Consider the following 17,332-nt stretch of genomic DNA (forward strand, 5'->3'; position numbering starts at 1 on the left):
TGACAGGTCTATTCCAGCTCTCTTATTAAGTATGCTAGCCTTGATTCCAGCTTTTATATGGTGTGTAGTCTATTGTAGACCCAAGACGAACTACCAAGATGAGAGGCATTGTCTTTGTCTAGCAAATCATTGCAATCAATCATGGAGGTAAATGGCTAGAATGATAAGGGGGGCTCAGGACACCTACCTGCCTGTGCGAACGGGATCAGTACAGGAGTTCCCCAATGGGCAAAATAATCCTTTTCGCATACAAATTCCCACTGCTTGGACCCTTTACCAGGATGAAGCAGTCGTTTGGTTTAGCACGAAGGTACCGCCAGACTAAAAGCCACCAAGATCCCTACGCCGTAGATATCTAGGTTAGCTACGTATTAGGCCAGAGCCTAAATCCGGCCTATGTCACAAGGGAAAGTAATAACAATCAACAGGTTGAGAGCGGTCTGTAATACATTTGCCATAGTCGCAGCTTGGCTCCAAGATATCTTGACTTTGAGAACGGGCGCCATCCAACGCATCAGAGGAGTACTGGGTACCTGGCTAAGAGTCCTTACATCAAACCATCAGAATTGGTTCGTAACCGATAGGTAAATAATTATCTAGCTATCCAAATAGCTAAATAAATCACAGTAACTTATTCATAAGTTTGATTCAGGATAGTGTTGTCCGTCTCCTTCTTCTTCTCCCCTGTTTCCTCAAAGCTGCTACACCGTTGATGTCGTTACAGTAACATGTGTTGATACGGCAACATTGTTCCCTGGCTGGAAGGAGTCTGATAAATTCGCCGGCGCGTAAGCACATGTAGCCCAATGCCCGCTCTTGCGGGTAGAACTACTCGGTATTGCCGATGGACTACGACAAGTCGTCGCACCTTGTATTCCATTGGGCGTTAGAGTTGTCATATATCCAGCATCTTCGCTTTCTCGTGGATCTGTTGGGATAGCCGCCGAGGAAAAGAGGGGCTTCAGTCTCTGCTTCATCCAACCCCAGATCACCGGAATACTAGAGGTGACAATAGCCACAAATGACTCACGTACCGCCCAGGATGCCGCTTGCTGTGGGCCTTTTGTAGGATTCTGGGTTGATGTCAGTACTCACTCGAGCGCCGTTGGGATGTATCAGCGAACCTTGATAATCAGGACGCATCGGAGGATTCCAGCAGCCATGACGAAAACTCCACCAGAGAAGAGGAGCACGAGCACTGCTCGTTTAATCCTCGTGACCTGTGCTTTCCGCAGAGCCGGGATTGGAAGGATTAAGAGGTAGACGTCGGTGATGACGTTCAAAGTGAGCACAAGAAAGACTAGTAACTTTGAAATTGCTGGTTGGCAAAAGTCTACAAACCAAGGCATTAGTGGAAAAGAGGGCTAGGCCGAAAACGAGGCATAGGGCGATAGTGGATTCTTAAGATAGTATAATAGGATAGTCCTCTGAGTGAGTTTCAAATCAAAAGAATTTTCGAATACGAAATCGAAGTCGGTACTCACTTCCTGGATCGGGGTATATCTGCCAGAGTCGATAGAGCGGCTGGCAGCCGAGGAGAATGACACCCAAGACGACTAAGTAGGTAGCAGCTATGAGAATAAAACCCCAACGTATTCGTCTTCTGTATTCCGGCAGGCCATTCTGGAAGAGAAGTCTATTAGACAAGAAGCGGGCTGTGAGCTATTATCGGTGCGTAACCTACTGTTAGCCGGTTGTAAAAGGCACACATGGAACTCTTGATCAGCCAAAGAACTGTTGCGTAGACAGCCCAGCCCGCCACTTGAATCTTCGACCCTTTAACTCTTCACGTTCCAACACGTTAGCGCCAAGATATTCGAGGCTCGCAGGACCTCAATAGAACAATGCTTGCCTCCATTCATACTCCTCACTCGTACTTGGCAGCGAAACGCGCTCGTCATCAGTCATTGCGTTGTTGGCAAGGCCATGAAATCGATGCTTGACCGTATAGGCAAGGACTATCTCCGCTATATAGGGTATAGTGACGAAAAGCATGAGGTAGTCGTCGAGCGCCAGTTTTCGTATGCCCGCTAGCTGGGTGCGGCCGTATGTTCGAACTCCGATGATCAAGGTCCCGAGGCCAAGAAGAGTGAATACTTCGACAGCGTACGCGTTTGTTGCAGACATTTTCCCATGTACCATACATAAAGCGAAGGGCTAATACAGAGCGAATTGAATAGAAGAAGGAATTGACGAGAAGTGCAGCCACGCGAGCTTATAGCAGTACGAGAGGTCTTTAAATAAAATAAATAAATAAAAAATAAAAATAAAATAAAAATAAAAGAGGAAGGGGGGGTTGGTTCCGTTGTGATTACCGGTAGTTAGTTTGATATGCATCACATTTTCCCACAGCAAAACACGACCGTATTATAGCGTTGACCTATCTTTATTCTTGCCATTGAAGCTCCCGAAAATGGCTAAAAATCCAAGCGTACGATCTACAGCCAAAATCAACCCATTCAGCATTACGACCCTCTTTATAATAACGTGCCGGTCGATTCACACGACGCAATATTGTATTCAGATCACTTAAGATGACGGAATTTAAATAGAAAACTGTTATGAACAATGCGCCCAAGCTCATGCTCAGTCCCTCTAGAATAAGTTGCATAAAAGACATGGTCAACCAACGAGGTACTACGTGGAGGCGGTGCGCAGGACGTTGGTAAAGTTAGACAATTCACCTTGTTAAACGCCGATCAAAACTCCATACACGGTTGCCTCACAACGGACAACCAGAAGCAAGGCTAAGCCGAAGGTCAGAGGGCTATTTAGAGTAGACAACTGTGATCCAAAGAGTGAGCGTTCAAAATTGAACTACCAGTAGGTCTCACCCTAAACATCATCCTTACAGCCTGGCACTATCGACCGACTCATACAGGTGGAGTGATCTTCCGACTAATCAAATTAGTAAAACAACCGATGATTCATGGGCTATCAACGAAAGCGCTCCGGATCAAGTTAAGCAATTCAACGAAAGGAACATGTCGGCTGTTAATCTTCAACAGCAGCAAACAGCTGCTACTCCATCTTCGCTCAATTCTGCCGCAAGGGACATACTTTAGTCACATTTTAGGCATTACTGAGTCCTTACTAGCTCAGCTATCAGCGTTTCCTGCCCGTATCTGACTGAAAAATGCCTAAAGGAGCGTTAAAGAGGATGAACGTCTAGGGAGCCTCCGTGGTAGTGGGCAATTTTGGGCCTGCAACGACTCTCGAACGCAATCCATAAGCATATATTGGAAAGATCATTTGTAGACGCAATCAATAGCGGCTTGGAGTATCGTTATGGATTTGACATGTGCGTAGAGCCAAAACGTGTCAAAAAAAAAAAAAAGACCAACCCTATTACGTCACGTCAAAGACATCATCTTTCCTGAAATTCTTTCTAAGCTTAGGTCAAAATCAGCTTCAGGGGTTGTCTGGCATGATTTTTAGGAAAAAGAACTTGGGGGAAAAAAGTGTTAAAAGGTTCCTCGGGCCTTGAGCTGTGCCAGAGCCACTAAAGCTTCGATTGCAGCACAAACATGAAACTTGACTTCAGCATTACCGACTGGTATGCGTTTGGATTAGCGATTATACTCAGCCTACTGGCTCTGAGACGTGCCATCGCGACAGTGTTCCGCTTCATATGCCCTCTTGCCTTTCAAATATGGAATTTTCAAGCTTTCTATCGCATTAGAAAGAGAGTCTCTCAGTGGTCAGTGAAGCACCTGGTATATAGGAGCTTTTTCCGTCATGGGAGCAGCCTGGATACATTTACCAGAGCCCACACCATTCTTTTCCTCTCGTATCTCGTATCGAACCTTGGCTATGTTCTCATAAACACATTAGACACCGCAGAAGCGTTCTCTCGAGCAGGTGTATTAGCAGTAATCAATGCCGTGTTGCTTTACGTCGGCCCATGTCTCGATTTTGTCGCTACGGTCTTGCATTTACGCCTTCGGATTCAAAAACAGATTCATGCGACCGCTGGCTACATGGTTGCAGTACTATGTACCATCCATGCAGCTGGAATCTTTTCAAGATATGGATGGTCTGCAATGGATGAGACGCATAATCTTCTTGCTGCTCTGGTAGTGGTCTTCCCAAGAACATGGAAATATGGGATGCTAACATCAGCCAGGCTCTTCTTGGTGTTTATCTTATGCTGATACCTATGAAGGCTTTGCCAGCAGTATTTCCTTATGAGTTCTTGCTTTTCACGCATCACTCTATGTCAGTCATGATTGGCTATGCCATATGGCGTCACATACCAGCAGACAACCACCGAATTCGAGTATTCCTCTATGGTATTGCTGGCATCTTTCTCTCCTCCCTCGCACTTCAGACTCTAGTGACTCTGTATAGAAACCATTTCTGGTTTCAATCGGTTTCCCTTAGCAAGAACGGGAGCTTTGATTACATCCAGGTCAAGCTGACGCTTCGCAAGCCGGTCAAGGTCGAGCCCGGGCAGTACATCAACTTATGGATTCCTCTTGGTCCTATATCAAGCATCCAAAGCCATCCATTCACGGTTGCTAATTGGTCACCGGACGCTCAAAAAGAGCTCAAGTTATTTGTAGAGGTCAATAACGGCTTGACGAAGACGTTGCGGGGTAGAGTGGAGCTTGGGTTGACGTCAAATATTGGCATTTTCACGGGACCATATGGAAGCAGAATCACTGTTGAAAATTACGAGACGATCATATTAATAGCGACAGGTTTAGGTGTTGTGGCTCTCACACCTTACCTGCAGTGGCTAGTGCACGCAGCCCGTATGCGTGAAGTCCGTATTGCACCTGTACATCTAGTCTGGCAGATTCCATCCTGGAGTAGGCTTTTCTCTTTCTCTCTCTGCATTTCCTAGCTGTCTGTTTTTGGCTTACAGAATGTGTAGAACAATCACACGCCGTTTTCGATGTTATCGACTTCGCCCTTGCTCTCGATGAAAAGGAAGACAATCTAGGGGAAGGGAAAGAAGCGGGTGTGATGAGCAAAAGCCGTTCCCATGCAGTCAATATTTCCATGTACTACGAAGAGGCAGAACCATTACCCCCGAAAGTACAACTTTTCATTAAGGACATGAAGAAGAAAGAGGAAGAAATGGGTGGAAAGACGAGAGTCAAGGTATACCAATGCCAGCTACCTCTTAGGAACGTGCTCTTGAGTGAGACCGTTATGAGTTCGACCCATGATCACTCCGGGAAACCAACTCTAATAGCAGGTAAGACTTTTCGTGTAAGCACCGGGCGTGGCTGACCATTTGCAAAGCATCAGTTCCACGAACTACGAGGAACACGCTTGTCGATTTTGCGAGAGAACATTCTCGTGCTGTTGATTTAGTGTTTACAGATTATCAACCATAAAACTATACTTCCTTCGTCCTCTTCAGTCTAAATTCATAACCTTTGTCCCTGAGCAGTAATGCAGCTACTAATAAAAGAAAATATACCGCAGATGAAAACGTGGATACAGTGCTTCGCGAGGTTACGTTAATGCTACATTGGTATTTTTGCAAGTGCGAGATTTAACACGGGTTGTAAACCAAGGCTAGACCTAGGTAACTGGCAGAACTACCGCCTAGTTAAACAACATCTCTAAACCAAGCACACCTGACGCATCGATGCAACTCATTGTACGCTAAAGGCTACTATTCAAAAGTACTCCACAATTTCAGATAGAAGTACCCTTAGTATACTCACTCACTATCCATCTGTGTGTGTACTGGACTAATTGCGACAGTGCTCCTACTTTTTGGGGTCTACTGGCCGTGTTCCAGAATTTATGCTTTGCCTTTGGTTAATTCACGGCTATTCGGGTAGCAATGAGCTTTGCTTACCGAGATAATTTTCTCGAATCTGCTGTGCTTGGACTTGGTATTTGTCATTTCTTGGCCTTGTGGTTCATCCATCGAATCCTTTTGCTTTTTCATGAACTCATAGAAATCAACAGCATCTGGATACGCCGTCCATTTGATGTAATCAATCTTCTCCAAGTCTCCTTCATCGTAGCCGATCATGAGCTCTGCGGTGATACGCCAAAGACCAGCAACCAGATTGTCGGCTATACCATAGCGGCAAAAGTGCTGCCCCCCTGGAAACGATTAGCTACATTGTAATTAAAGCCCATACAGGTGAGCATACAGATCTTGACCTGGCCTGAAGTATCCAGCAGTATGTTTGAGCAGGTTAATTCTGGGAGACCTAAATTCAGCTCCTCGAGGTACAGGAGGCCGTCGAGGATCTTTGAGTGCATGTCAATAATCCGTTAACGTCAAAGGTCGTAGATGCTCTCACCTGTTTCAGAATACAGGCCATCTCAGGACCCCGGAGCTTACGAGACGTGGCGATTTCCAAAAGAGACATCGGCAAAAACTCATATGCCACGACGAAAGCTTCTGGTGTAGGATAAACTCCCAGCCCTCTGACGAAGCTTTTGTGATTGATTGTTCGAACCACTGACACTTGATCTCGGCCCGACGGCCCAGTTATATTCCAAAGAATAACGCTTGTCTGTTTTGGATCTGGTGCCGCTTGTTTCGTCCCCGCCACCACCAAGTCCATATGCCGGCCTAGGGTAATGTTGAAGTACGGTTCGTAGTGTTGTTCTAGCAAACTCGCCTCATTTCTTGCGACGGTTAAGGATGAGGTATCTCCGGTGTCCTCCCTCTGTTTCTCGGCATTTGCCATAGTCTTGGCTTCTTCTTGAATAGTAGCCAGATCAGCAAAGGTTACCCGTTTCGGCGGTGCTGGTGCTGTTCTAGGTTGAATCTCCGGTTGGCTCTTGGAGAGAGTTTTTGCTCTTTTTTCGGGGATGCTCAAAGCAGTGGAAACATGGTCTGGGGGTGCTGTCATCTTTGGTGGTTTATCCTTGATGTCAGGAATGACATCGCTATCGGCAAAGTAATCCGCAAGCCGCGTGTGTCTCTTGTTGACAGCCATGCCACGTTCATTGGTAGAGCCCATGGCGTATGTTGACATACAATAACAGAAGGTGTTCTGCGGATAAGCAGCAATGTGTAATGATATACATTTCTCATTCCCGACATATCTGTAGCCCGGCTTCCACGTCTAAGGCAACCAAGCGACAGTAAACGGCGTTTGGAATGAGCATAATCGTGATCAGGACGAAAATCTTTTTTGGCTCGTTCTTAGGTATCCATCCGTGGCCTTTCCTGCCCCTTTTTGCCATTTCCTTTCGCCCTATTTGTAGTTCTCCCCCGCCTTCCAATCCACTACTGCAACCCTCACCCTTATGCCCCCATGGCCTTCCTCGATCAGAACAGAAGATTGCGTGACGAGAAGCAGCGGAAATTCTTAGGCACAGCCAGTATCAGATTTGAGGCCTTGGACTTCTCTTTATGTCAACACCAGAAACCACTGGGCGGTGGGCCCGACAAGGAGAATGTTGATAGCTTGGAAAACTTGTTCCGGCGGGGGTGCGGCTGGTCACCAGATCAAATCAGCCATCAGATCCCAGCCTTGATTGACCCGGCAAAACTTAGTGAAGCTCTACAGTTCGCCGGAATCCCGGATGAAAGGCTCAAAAGAGCGGGAGGAGATTTTGTGGAACTGAATTTCGCTCCCGGCGTCTGCGTCCATTGTCTGAAAGGCCAGCACCGGGTGCTGGCAGCCGACGCAACAGTCACAAACCGAAATAAACGTTGGATTGTACGCCTTTACGCAGCAGGTATGGGAGACCCTCCAACGCAAATGTGTGGAAAAAGAAACAAGACTCACGTAATGGTTTAGACCTTAGCCATGAGGCGAGAAACGACTTGGCTGATGAGCAATCAAACGAAAGGCAAATCACTGACGCAGAATTCTTCTACCGTATGACTCTGCACTGGCTAAGGCATGATTCTGAATCTGATCCAGTATCTGTCAACAAATGGTTCGCTCTGCTTGGCCGCAAGTCTGAATCAAAAGCTAGAGATGCTAGACGACTGTGGTTTGGTCCAACATCTTATAGAGATGTTTTCAAGCCCTTCCACGAGATCCCCGCTCTGTTCTGGGGGCTCAGTATTGGCAGCACGAGCAAGATTATATCCATGCCGAAGCGGCAGGTAAGTACCTGGATAGTAGCATCACGCGTTCCGACTACTTACATAACAAGACCAAGAATCAAATCAAGCGTGTGTTCGAATTCTGGGATGACGTCTGTCAACATGATGCGGATAAAAAGATGAGACTAGACATGAACACGATAAAGCAGATTAGCGGGAAAGCACCGGGTGCCAGCAGTGCGCATCGCGAAGAGCTTGCCGAGAACGGGGAGATCTTGAGTAATTTCAACGCAGAAGAACGACGCACGATCTTGGATCGCCTTCAGCTAGCTACCCGAGACCGGTCGGCTCCCACACTCAAAATCTTTTACGGCAACGTTGTGTACTTGCAGAAAGTCGTCGACTGCCTCAGAAACCTTGTTCGTGCCGATTGCAAGCCTCGGGACCTATGGCAAGACCTTAACCAAGGTTTCGAGGAGAGAGAAGGCGGTTTATGCTTGTTACAGGTGTCTGAAAATCGTTGCAAGCTGGTTGAAGCAGAAGGCACTGACCAATTCGAGCTCGCTTGCAGACAGCTGTGGCTCTTTGCCCTACGCGAGTATCCCTCCATACCTCGGGAGACCAAACAACAACGGGCCGGGCCCAAGAGTCGTACGGATCAAGAGAAGCTCTTCAAGCTGGCTGTGCTTGCCCATAAACTTGGATGTCGGTCGGAACAGATCTCCGACATATTGGCCACTGCGTGCTGGAAGCCATCGTCCACGCAGTCTAATGACGTCTCGGACCCGGACTACGACACAAAACCTTACCTGTGCGGCAGGCCTCATCCCGGGGACCTGGATTTGTACAAGGGCTCGCTTTTTCTCTCCAACTTTCACAAACCTTTTGATCCGAACAGTCCTGGATCCTCCTTTTTCTTTATTCAGCGATCACTCTACTTCGATATGTTTCCGGATCACCCACAGGGCATCGACGTTCTAATGAACCGTGCTGCTGTCGTAGGTGAACATGACCTTGTTGACGATACCTACCGGCCTAGGATTCAAGACAACAATGAAGATTTATTGAAGACGAGAGACCAACTTCTTGCCCAAATCTCCGAACTACAGCAAAGAATTAAAGAGGATACAATGCAGCGTGAAGAGCTCGATAGCCAGCTCAGGGAGATCGAAATTGGCGGGTATCAGATGGAGAGGTCCAAGGAAGAGCTCAGTGAGAAAATAGAGGCTCAAAAATTAAATTACAACAATCTCTGCAGTGATTATCAGGCGCTTGCTTTGAAAAGCACTGCAGAGGCAGAACATCTTAATAGAATCAAGATGGAAGTTGAAACGGAGAGCGCCCATCTTACAGAGCTCCAAAAACAAGCAGCGGATGTTAGGGGGCAACTAGTAACCCTAGACAACGACAAGAACACACTCGAGTCCAAGATCCTAGAATTGAGAGGCCAAGCTAATCAACTGGTGAGTAGTTCTGCCCCAGGTCGGCTCCTTGCTAACAGGGCGCAGCACGAAACCATAAAAGAACAATCTCAGCAGACTAAGAATCTAGAAACACAATACGAGCAACCAAATACTCAACAGGTAAGATGAAATTCTCGAAACCGCACGAAATATCAGGCTAAGCAAGCCCTTACCAGGATGGTCCGGTCGCGACGGGCTCCGAACAGGCCGTCTTAGCCGCCACATCACAGATATTCGACTACGAGCAGAGCCAAATGACGTTTCTGGTCGAGCTGAGGAGGAGAACGAGGATTGTGAAGACGGAGAGAAGGTTGGAAGAATGGCTAGATATGTTTAGGGTAAATGGCTATAGTATGGTCGATAACCATGAGAAGACATTGGTGCCTCATTCATGCTTTAAAGCACTAAAGAATGAGAAAGAAGAGGAGAACCGGCTCATAGTCCTCTTCAAAGACCGGTTCATCTACGGGGAAAATGACTTCTTGGAAAAGAATAGCTTTGATACGCGACCAAGGAAAAGGGCAAAGTTGCAAGAAAGCACCGGTGGCGATAAATAAACCACTCCCAAGGAAATGAACCAGAACATATGTACAGCTTCATAAAACGCAACAGGCCACTCGAGCCAGCACGTAAGATGGACTAGAGCACGTGAGCCAGTGCATAGGGCGTGCTTGCCCGCTTGAGCCGGCTCAAATGATGAGCTGGTCTAGCCGTGCCAGCAGGTCATGTGCGCCAGCACACGTGTGCTAGCGAACGGGCTGCACCGGTGTATCCATGCCGGCACATGGGCCGTGCTGGCGCATGTGCACTGTTTCAGGCGCGCCGGCGCACATAGCCAAGTTCGTGCGTGCCGCCCTAGATGCGCTGGTACATGTGTACCAGCGCATGTCTGCCAGACCGAGGCCGCCAGCACACATAACCCAGTCTGTATGCGCCACAACGGGTACGCTGGCGCATACCCCATCCCAGCTCATCCACTCTGGTACGGACATGCTGGCTAGTAGGGCGTGCTGATGTATTTGTGCCAGCACATCCCATGTGCTGGCATGGATACACCGGTGCAGCCCGTTCGCTAGCACACGTGTGCTGGCGCACATGACCTGCTGGCACGGCTGGACCAGCTCATCATTTGAGCCGGCTCAAGCGTACTATCACTTTCTATGAGCCAGCCCATGCGTGCTAGGGAATATTTCATTCCGGCGTACACGCACCATCTCATATGCCTTTGAAACCTTGATTTACTGAAGACCGCTCCTGATTTATTCACTACTCATCTAGCACACAAAAGCCCTCATGTCACGAACACGGGTAAATGTATCACGTGCGTCAATGCATCATGTTATATCTATTGTTTGTATTGACCTTGTCCTCCTTATTCTTCTTCGTGCCGCATCCCGTATCTAGAACCAACCTTTTGTTAATGCTCTACTAACCACTAACCCTCATGATTCAGCGCTTTCAGGTCCTTCTCAGAGAAGAAGCCGTGTTAAAACTAGGACCGGCTTCAGTCTCAGATCTTTCGGAGTCCTTCAATCATGCTGCTGATATCGAATAAAGTTGAACTCATACCTCAACAAAAGCACCACGGAACATTCGGGTTAACTATATTTTGAAATATATTTCCTATCAGGAGTTAAACATTCACTTGGAAAAACCAAGGAAATTCAACCTGTACCGACAACCCCATACTCTACAGCTGATGCGCTCAAAGCTAACTTGAGCTGAGCGTAATAGGTGGCAGAGAGTGGTGTCTGGAGAAGTTCCTTTGCATCCGACAGACTTTGAAACAAAGAAATATGAATACTCAGACGCTGTCAGCAAGATTATGGTAGTGGGGTTAAGGAATAGTGAAGCATCGATTAAGATCAAGGGGAGAAAATATGTCTGATCAGGTATTGAGGGGTATAGCGATATCTCCTAGATGATCTATCTCCTCTTGTATGTCTTCTAGACAGCGTTTTAACCTATTTAGCGTTCCAATAGCCTTTTCAATCTTCCGTGGCAGAGAGCTATCCCAGGAGGCCTTTCTTCCCCGGAGACATGGGGACGATGGCGAACTCCGGTCTGAAGAACTTATTGCAGCATCATACAACCTACGTCTCCTACCCCTCTTGATCCGGCCGTATCCGCCACTAGGTGTGGGTCTTGGGTTGATTGGGGTCTGTGGTGCCGGAGTCCCAGTGTCCTCTTCAGAGTCCGGGACTACAAAATCAACAAGACTGCCGGGACTATCACTATCGCCTGAGTCGTATTCGCTGTCTTTATCATCAACCGTTAGACCCGCTTAACTGTTTCCATACCCCTTCAAGCTCACCTGAGGCTTCAGAGATCTGGCTCATCAAGTCGAAAAGTCTCTCGTGGTTATATAGATTGCGCTGCATACTTGAGAGCGAAGGGGATGCGTCACGCTGTTTAATGCCAGAAAAAAAAAATCCCTCCAGAGCGAGGCAGCGATGGGACTAGGTTAAAATACTCCAACCAGCGGCCCAATAATCAGTAGTGCGTATGAGAATTCTGTCATGGTTAGGTCAAAAAGGGACTGGAAAGCCGTTGTATCGATCATCACGAACACTTGATCCAATTCCGGTGTGCAAAAACTTACCTACAGCCCATAAAGGCTTCTTACTCTCCAGAAATTTTAGGAAACGGCTTGATACGGCCCAGATTATTACGGACTATATGTAGCAGTAGGTCATGATAAAATTGGCCTCTTTTTCCCCACCTTTCTGTGAAGCCGTTGACCATGGTATCTTTCACGTAAACGGGTCAAGCTGTCTACCAGGACCCCTATTTCGTTGCCAGATTACAACGAAAGTGAACAGATCTCAATACTACAGCACAGAACCCTAAATTCCTAAAGTTGCAGTTGTACAGTACATCTGATAGCCAAGGCTATACCTACCTAATATCTTGCCCAACGGCGTTGTCAGAAACCACGGCACAAAGCGCGGATAAAGTACCCTAGCTCGAACTAGATAATACTGGTAACTAGAGGCGGACGACGAGCTCCCACCTCCACGTGGTGTCCGCTGGGAACTCTCGGAAACAGTTCGACTGTCTCTGGGTGCCAAGAGGAGTTCAACGACGCGATTATCCCCCTCTCTACGACGCGCCGACGCGCCGAAAGCTGAGCCTCCGAACCTCACGAAACACCAAACATTACAGCCCCAGTACGGTAGAGGGAGTTGCGCCCTTCTCATGTACTCCCCACGATGGAGAATGGACTTGGGTACTCCATTTGTCCTGCCCGACAACGGTTTACGGTTTTCGAGATCAATGAGGACGCGCAGGAGCGGCGACGGAGGTGGTTGAACGACTTATTACTCAACAAATAGACATCACTACGACAACAACACCACCAACAGCTCAGTACTTCAATTCGAAACACGACATATTTTGCAACCTCACAGTTAACCTGTGCCCCAGCAGACCGTTACTGCACAAGACGCGTCCCGACGCGTCTTTTGTTATAACAACGTCTACACGCCTCAAGTCAACACAGACCCGGAACACATCAACAAGCAAGCCACACACACTCCCGCTGCCACACACACGGTCACATCGGCACTCAATGAAGCACACTGCAGACATACAGAACAAGCAACCAAGATCATCGCAGGACGGGCCCTCCGCCCCATCCACAGTGCTTAATTTACCGCAGACGAGTGATTATCGGTATACAGAAGCAAAAGCGGGCCAGGAAAGGCCTGACAAGTCAGAGACACAGAACAGTCATTAGGACTATTGGTACCAGAGAGACCGCGTCCGAGCGGAAAGGGAAGCAGTTTGGACAAGAAACGGCTTGTCCCATGAAGTGTGGAGCGGGAACTCTTGTATCTGTAGTTGTACGCTGCATAGCTGCCACTAGGGCGGCTGGGACAGTCTATGAATAAAACAAACAAACAAACAAATAAACATACTGGTAACTAGATAGAACTAGTCTACGAACCCATGAGCATAATAGCCGCCGTTTCAGAATACGTTACGGGAAGAGTGTACAATTCCGAGTATATCCTATTTTACAATACCGGTACGAGCTATCGAGAATGACCAGGACTACAGGATGCGCGGCCTCTCTTCGCACTTATCAGTCCGAATTCTGCCCTGTGACCGCTACCAAATTGGATCGATCGAAAGAAGCCCATTCCGGACGGGCGCCAAACTAATGGAAACTGATCGCATTTCAGAATAAAATCAGGGCCTGCCCCAAGGCTTGGGGATAGTAATTACTGAAGTTAGAACTTCGCTCAGGGCTTCACATCGATGAAATCTCACGCTTGTCATGAATCTTGCGTCAGGGTTTGCGAGGAAGTGTCATCATCCACCCACGAAATAGATTATAAGATACGCTGGCTTGGTGGCACTACAAGCGCTTTTCATCAATCCGTCAGCAGATTACAACGAGAAGATAATCAGGCTGCAATCCGACAAAGAATCACAGAATTGAATCGAGAGAACGGAAGCCTGCAGCATGAAAGCAACTACTTCTCAACTTTGGTTAGTGATGTATTGAAGGAGCTCCTGTCATCAGTTCATTGCCGCATCACTAGTTTGCGTTTCTCTATACATAACAACCAATTTGCAACAGATCTAGATACCGCCATCGCTAGTGATCAATCACAAACCCAAAGCTATCCTCGTTACAACCAGTACGCCCGCCGTAGGCAAGATGGGCAGCACAAGGCCCAAGATCACGGTGCGATGGTGCCAAGAGACGACCGAGGAAGCACAAAGCCTTCTCGTGAATCAAATTTGAAAGACCGCCCGTTACCAGAACCTCCCGAGTCCGGTTCCAGCTCCGTACTTGAAGCACTAGAGATATCACTGATGCAGGAGAACACGAGAATGAGACAGTCAATTGCGTTGAATAGAAGCTTAGTTTATCGGGTACTACTACAATCGATCCCCCAAATACAGCGACGAGTTCTTGGTCTCCGTTCGGTCGTCAGGAAGGGCAACACCGTTATTGAACAAGCAAACTGCACGTGGCACAAGGATATCAATATCATTTTGAATGGGCATATGCATCCAGAACGAAAGAGTTCCAGTATCAGTTTAGACTTTTGCTTGTATACAGGCAAACAAGGAGACAGGGGTAATGCCTCTATGCGGGCGGGAGCCATGTGGGAAAGTGATATAGGCCACCGCACCGTAGGAAGCCCACAAACGAACCGGAGGAATTCGAGTATCAATCGGGATTCCATCCGGAATAAAGAACAGCACAAAGGACCCTTCCCTTTTGTGGCCCCTCTCCGAACGACCGCAGCAAAGCTTCGAGGCTCCCGTAATGGTCGCAGAGCATCTTCCATAGCAGACCTCAGACGGCACGTCAGGATCATTCAATACGAGTGTATCTACTATAAAAGACTGATCAACGAGGCGCTTGTGGAGCTCGTCCCTGCATTAGAGTATCATGTGGATAAGCTTCAGGCCATGTTACGGAAGTATAACGTGGAAGAGCGTCAACTCAGAAGCATGTTTCAGCAGCGATTACAACCCCGAGCCAATAAGGTTTCTAACAACAATTCACAACCATGACATACCAGTAAGCTTTATTTCGACGGGCGGTACGGCGAAGCGTTACGGTCCTTCCCCAATGTCTGTCATTATCGAGTTCACGGTATGATTGGCGGCAATGTCAGATTTCTACTAACATTGTCCCCTCATACCTACTTTTATTGCAGCGTAATGGAGTCTAGTTGACTTTCTCTTTCTTTTCTCGTCTTTCATGTAAAAGGTACGAAAACTATGTAGCCGCGGGTGAGGAATCGTAGTCATTTGGAGCTCAATTTCTACTGATGATGTGGCCTAGGTACAAGATGCAGCGCAAGGAGATCAAGAAGGAGCACGAAATCGGGCCATCCCTGGCTCAGGGTATACATTCAGTACCACATGCTACCACACATGGTACCCTTAACGCCTGCCGAAGTTTGGGCCATATGTGTTCACGACACCTTGTCTTTTTCCATACGGTGTTTTTATTCCATTCACTAACTAAGTAAAATGAGCATATTTGTGTTGTGGGCGCTATCATTAAGAGCCTGCTCCTCAAGGACCTGCTTTTTGATCTCGAGATCCTTGACCCATGCGTGACATCCCAGCATATTCAACAAATGCCTCCATCAACCCAATTGCCGTTCCCTCCGTTGTTTATCAATCCAGAAGAATTCACCGCTTGGTCTACCCTTGAGGGGACCATTCGGTCTTGGCCGTCCTGCATGACCCGTATGTCCCTGTCAAGGAACGCCTTTACTACAGTCTGGCTAAATCGTTCCGGAAATGTATCCATACTGGGAACTATTTGAGCAACCCCAAGTAATTATCTCAAACGTGGGGGAAAGGAGCTTACTTTTTGGCCAACGACTCAACTCTATCATATAGGCTATGGTAAGAACAAGATAGCCACGAAAAGCAATAAACAAACAGACTGCGGGTACTCACTTGCTACCAAAAGCCGCTAATCTACGCGGTAGGTCATGAAAGTATTAGCAATTCATGGTTTGACGACACGGCGAAAGTATCAAATGTCCTTGTGACACTCACCTGTTGTCAAAATCTGAAAATCTACCAAATATCCAAGGTGTAAGTAACGAGATCCTGGGTACTTTTAAGGTTACTTACCTGTTGTCGAAAGTTGAAAGTCTACCGAATAGCCAAGGCGTAAGTAACCAGGAGTCGATGACATGTATGAGAGACCGAATGGGCACGGGACAATTTCTTACTTGCTATCAAGGTTTTTCAGTCTACAAAGCAAAGATATGAGTAAACATTCATTTCTTGATGCCTAATCAAAGCAAGACCAATGCGAGAGCGGACAGGTGACTCACTGTGTACTTAAAGTCACTACAGACTCTTCTATATCTTGCATACGATGTTCAAAATATGCGTGGCTCAGTAAGGTCTGTCCCTGGTCAGAATCATCATCAGAGCTAGTTCTGTCAAGTTGATTAGTTCTCCGTTGAAGTACAATTATGTTTATCGGGGCGCGGGAATTGGAAAATGAGTCGGGGAAAGAAAAAAAAGAATGGGGGCGGGGGGGCAGACTCTTCATCCTGGCACGGAGATGATTCGCTGTCGTCTTCATCAGGGGGTACAGGCTCTGGCTGGTAATGATCTTCCGGGCCATAGTCCGCAGTCAACCGACCGCGGCGGGCCTTCTTGTGCCGCACGTATTGGTGGTCTTCCTGAGAGTAAGTCGCCGGCAGTTGGTAGTCATGCCGAACTTTCTGAAAGGGCGCCGCTATTTTCCATCTCCTTTGAAAATATCTCTTGGGCTTCGATTTAGACTGGCGGGGGAGCGTCGCTGACAAGTTAGGAGGCGCCTTGGGGAAGTAACGATGTTTGTGGCGAGAGGAACCCATGAAATTAATCGATGGCGAGATGTAGAAAAGAGAAAAGCAAGATATCAAAGAGACGAAATAAGAAACCAGGGGGACGGAAGGATGGCTGAGGTTGAAGAGGACAAAGGGGAAGAAAGAGCAAGCCCAATACTTTACCAAGAATACCTATATACGGATTCAGACTGTCTGTAAGCTTTCCTTACCACACCCGGAGATTACTCACTCACCTGACAGAGGATTCAAATAGCCATTTTAGTCTTTCAGTACGTAACTGATTCAAGCACCAACCTGCTCGGCTACGAGGCCAAGCCGCCAAAATCTTCCCTTTACACCCGCAGCCTCCCAGAGGCCTTATTAGGCTGTCCTGCTTGGTCCTGCTTGGGCCTGCTCTGTGCAACTCATTGCTGTCAAACAGCCATCAAGGGCCCTTTGGCTACCCGGCCCACAGGTCTTTGCACTCTCCATCCGGAAGAGCCAGAATAGGCCGTGCCACCCCCTGCCATCCCATGCCACCCCCGCTCCTCCTGCCCCGCTCCATCCCA

General features: G+C 47.6%; 5 protein-coding genes across 5 annotated transcripts; 2 read left to right on the forward strand and 3 right to left on the reverse strand.

Annotated features, from left to right (window-relative positions):
• Positions 1 to 941: 941 nt before the first annotated feature.
• NECHADRAFT_25351 (uncharacterized protein) lies at positions 942 to 2,127 on the reverse strand (the record flags this gene model as incomplete). The annotated part of the gene is made up of 5 exons (XM_003044265.1): positions 942 to 1,073; positions 1,125 to 1,333; positions 1,485 to 1,623; positions 1,685 to 1,784; positions 1,844 to 2,127. Coding segments are annotated over 5 exons (864 nt in total), but the record flags the coding sequence as incomplete, so codon positions are not given.
• Positions 2,128 to 3,527: 1,400 nt separating this feature from the next.
• NECHADRAFT_55169 (uncharacterized protein) lies at positions 3,528 to 4,849 on the forward strand (the record flags this gene model as incomplete). Its single annotated transcript, XM_003044214.1, has 2 exons — positions 3,528 to 4,082; positions 4,127 to 4,849. 2 exons carry the CDS (start codon positions 3,528 to 3,530, stop codon positions 4,847 to 4,849), a joined length of 1,278 nt encoding a protein of 425 aa, XP_003044260.1.
• A 937-nt stretch (positions 4,850 to 5,786) lies between these two features.
• On the reverse strand, positions 5,787 to 6,947 carry NECHADRAFT_88477 (uncharacterized protein; the record flags this gene model as incomplete). Its single annotated transcript, XM_003044266.1, has 4 exons — positions 5,787 to 5,792; positions 5,822 to 6,075; positions 6,126 to 6,225; positions 6,279 to 6,947. The coding sequence occupies 4 exons, from the start codon at positions 6,945 to 6,947 to the stop codon at positions 5,787 to 5,789; spliced, it is 1,029 nt and encodes a 342-aa protein (XP_003044312.1).
• A 297-nt stretch (positions 6,948 to 7,244) lies between these two features.
• On the forward strand, positions 7,245 to 10,007 carry NECHADRAFT_88478 (uncharacterized protein; the record flags this gene model as incomplete). Its single annotated transcript, XM_003044215.1, has 4 exons — positions 7,245 to 7,671; positions 7,734 to 8,047; positions 8,098 to 9,570; positions 9,627 to 10,007. The coding sequence occupies 4 exons, from the start codon at positions 7,245 to 7,247 to the stop codon at positions 10,005 to 10,007; spliced, it is 2,595 nt and encodes an 864-aa protein (XP_003044261.1).
• Positions 10,008 to 15,556: 5,549 nt separating this feature from the next.
• Positions 15,557 to 16,811, reverse strand: NECHADRAFT_88479 (uncharacterized protein; the record flags this gene model as incomplete). Its single annotated transcript, XM_003044267.1, has 8 exons — positions 15,557 to 15,740; positions 15,800 to 15,832; positions 15,892 to 15,912; positions 15,994 to 16,014; positions 16,072 to 16,092; positions 16,173 to 16,193; positions 16,278 to 16,385; positions 16,495 to 16,811. The coding sequence occupies 8 exons, from the start codon at positions 16,809 to 16,811 to the stop codon at positions 15,557 to 15,559; spliced, it is 726 nt and encodes a 241-aa protein (XP_003044313.1).
• Positions 16,812 to 17,332: the final 521 nt, after the last annotated feature.

This window comes from Fusarium vanettenii (assembly GCF_000151355.1).
Source record: "Fusarium vanettenii 77-13-4 chromosome 14 genomic scaffold NECHAsca_23_chr14_3_0, whole genome shotgun sequence".
Taxonomy (NCBI): Eukaryota; Fungi; Ascomycota; class Sordariomycetes; order Hypocreales; family Nectriaceae; genus Fusarium; species Fusarium vanettenii.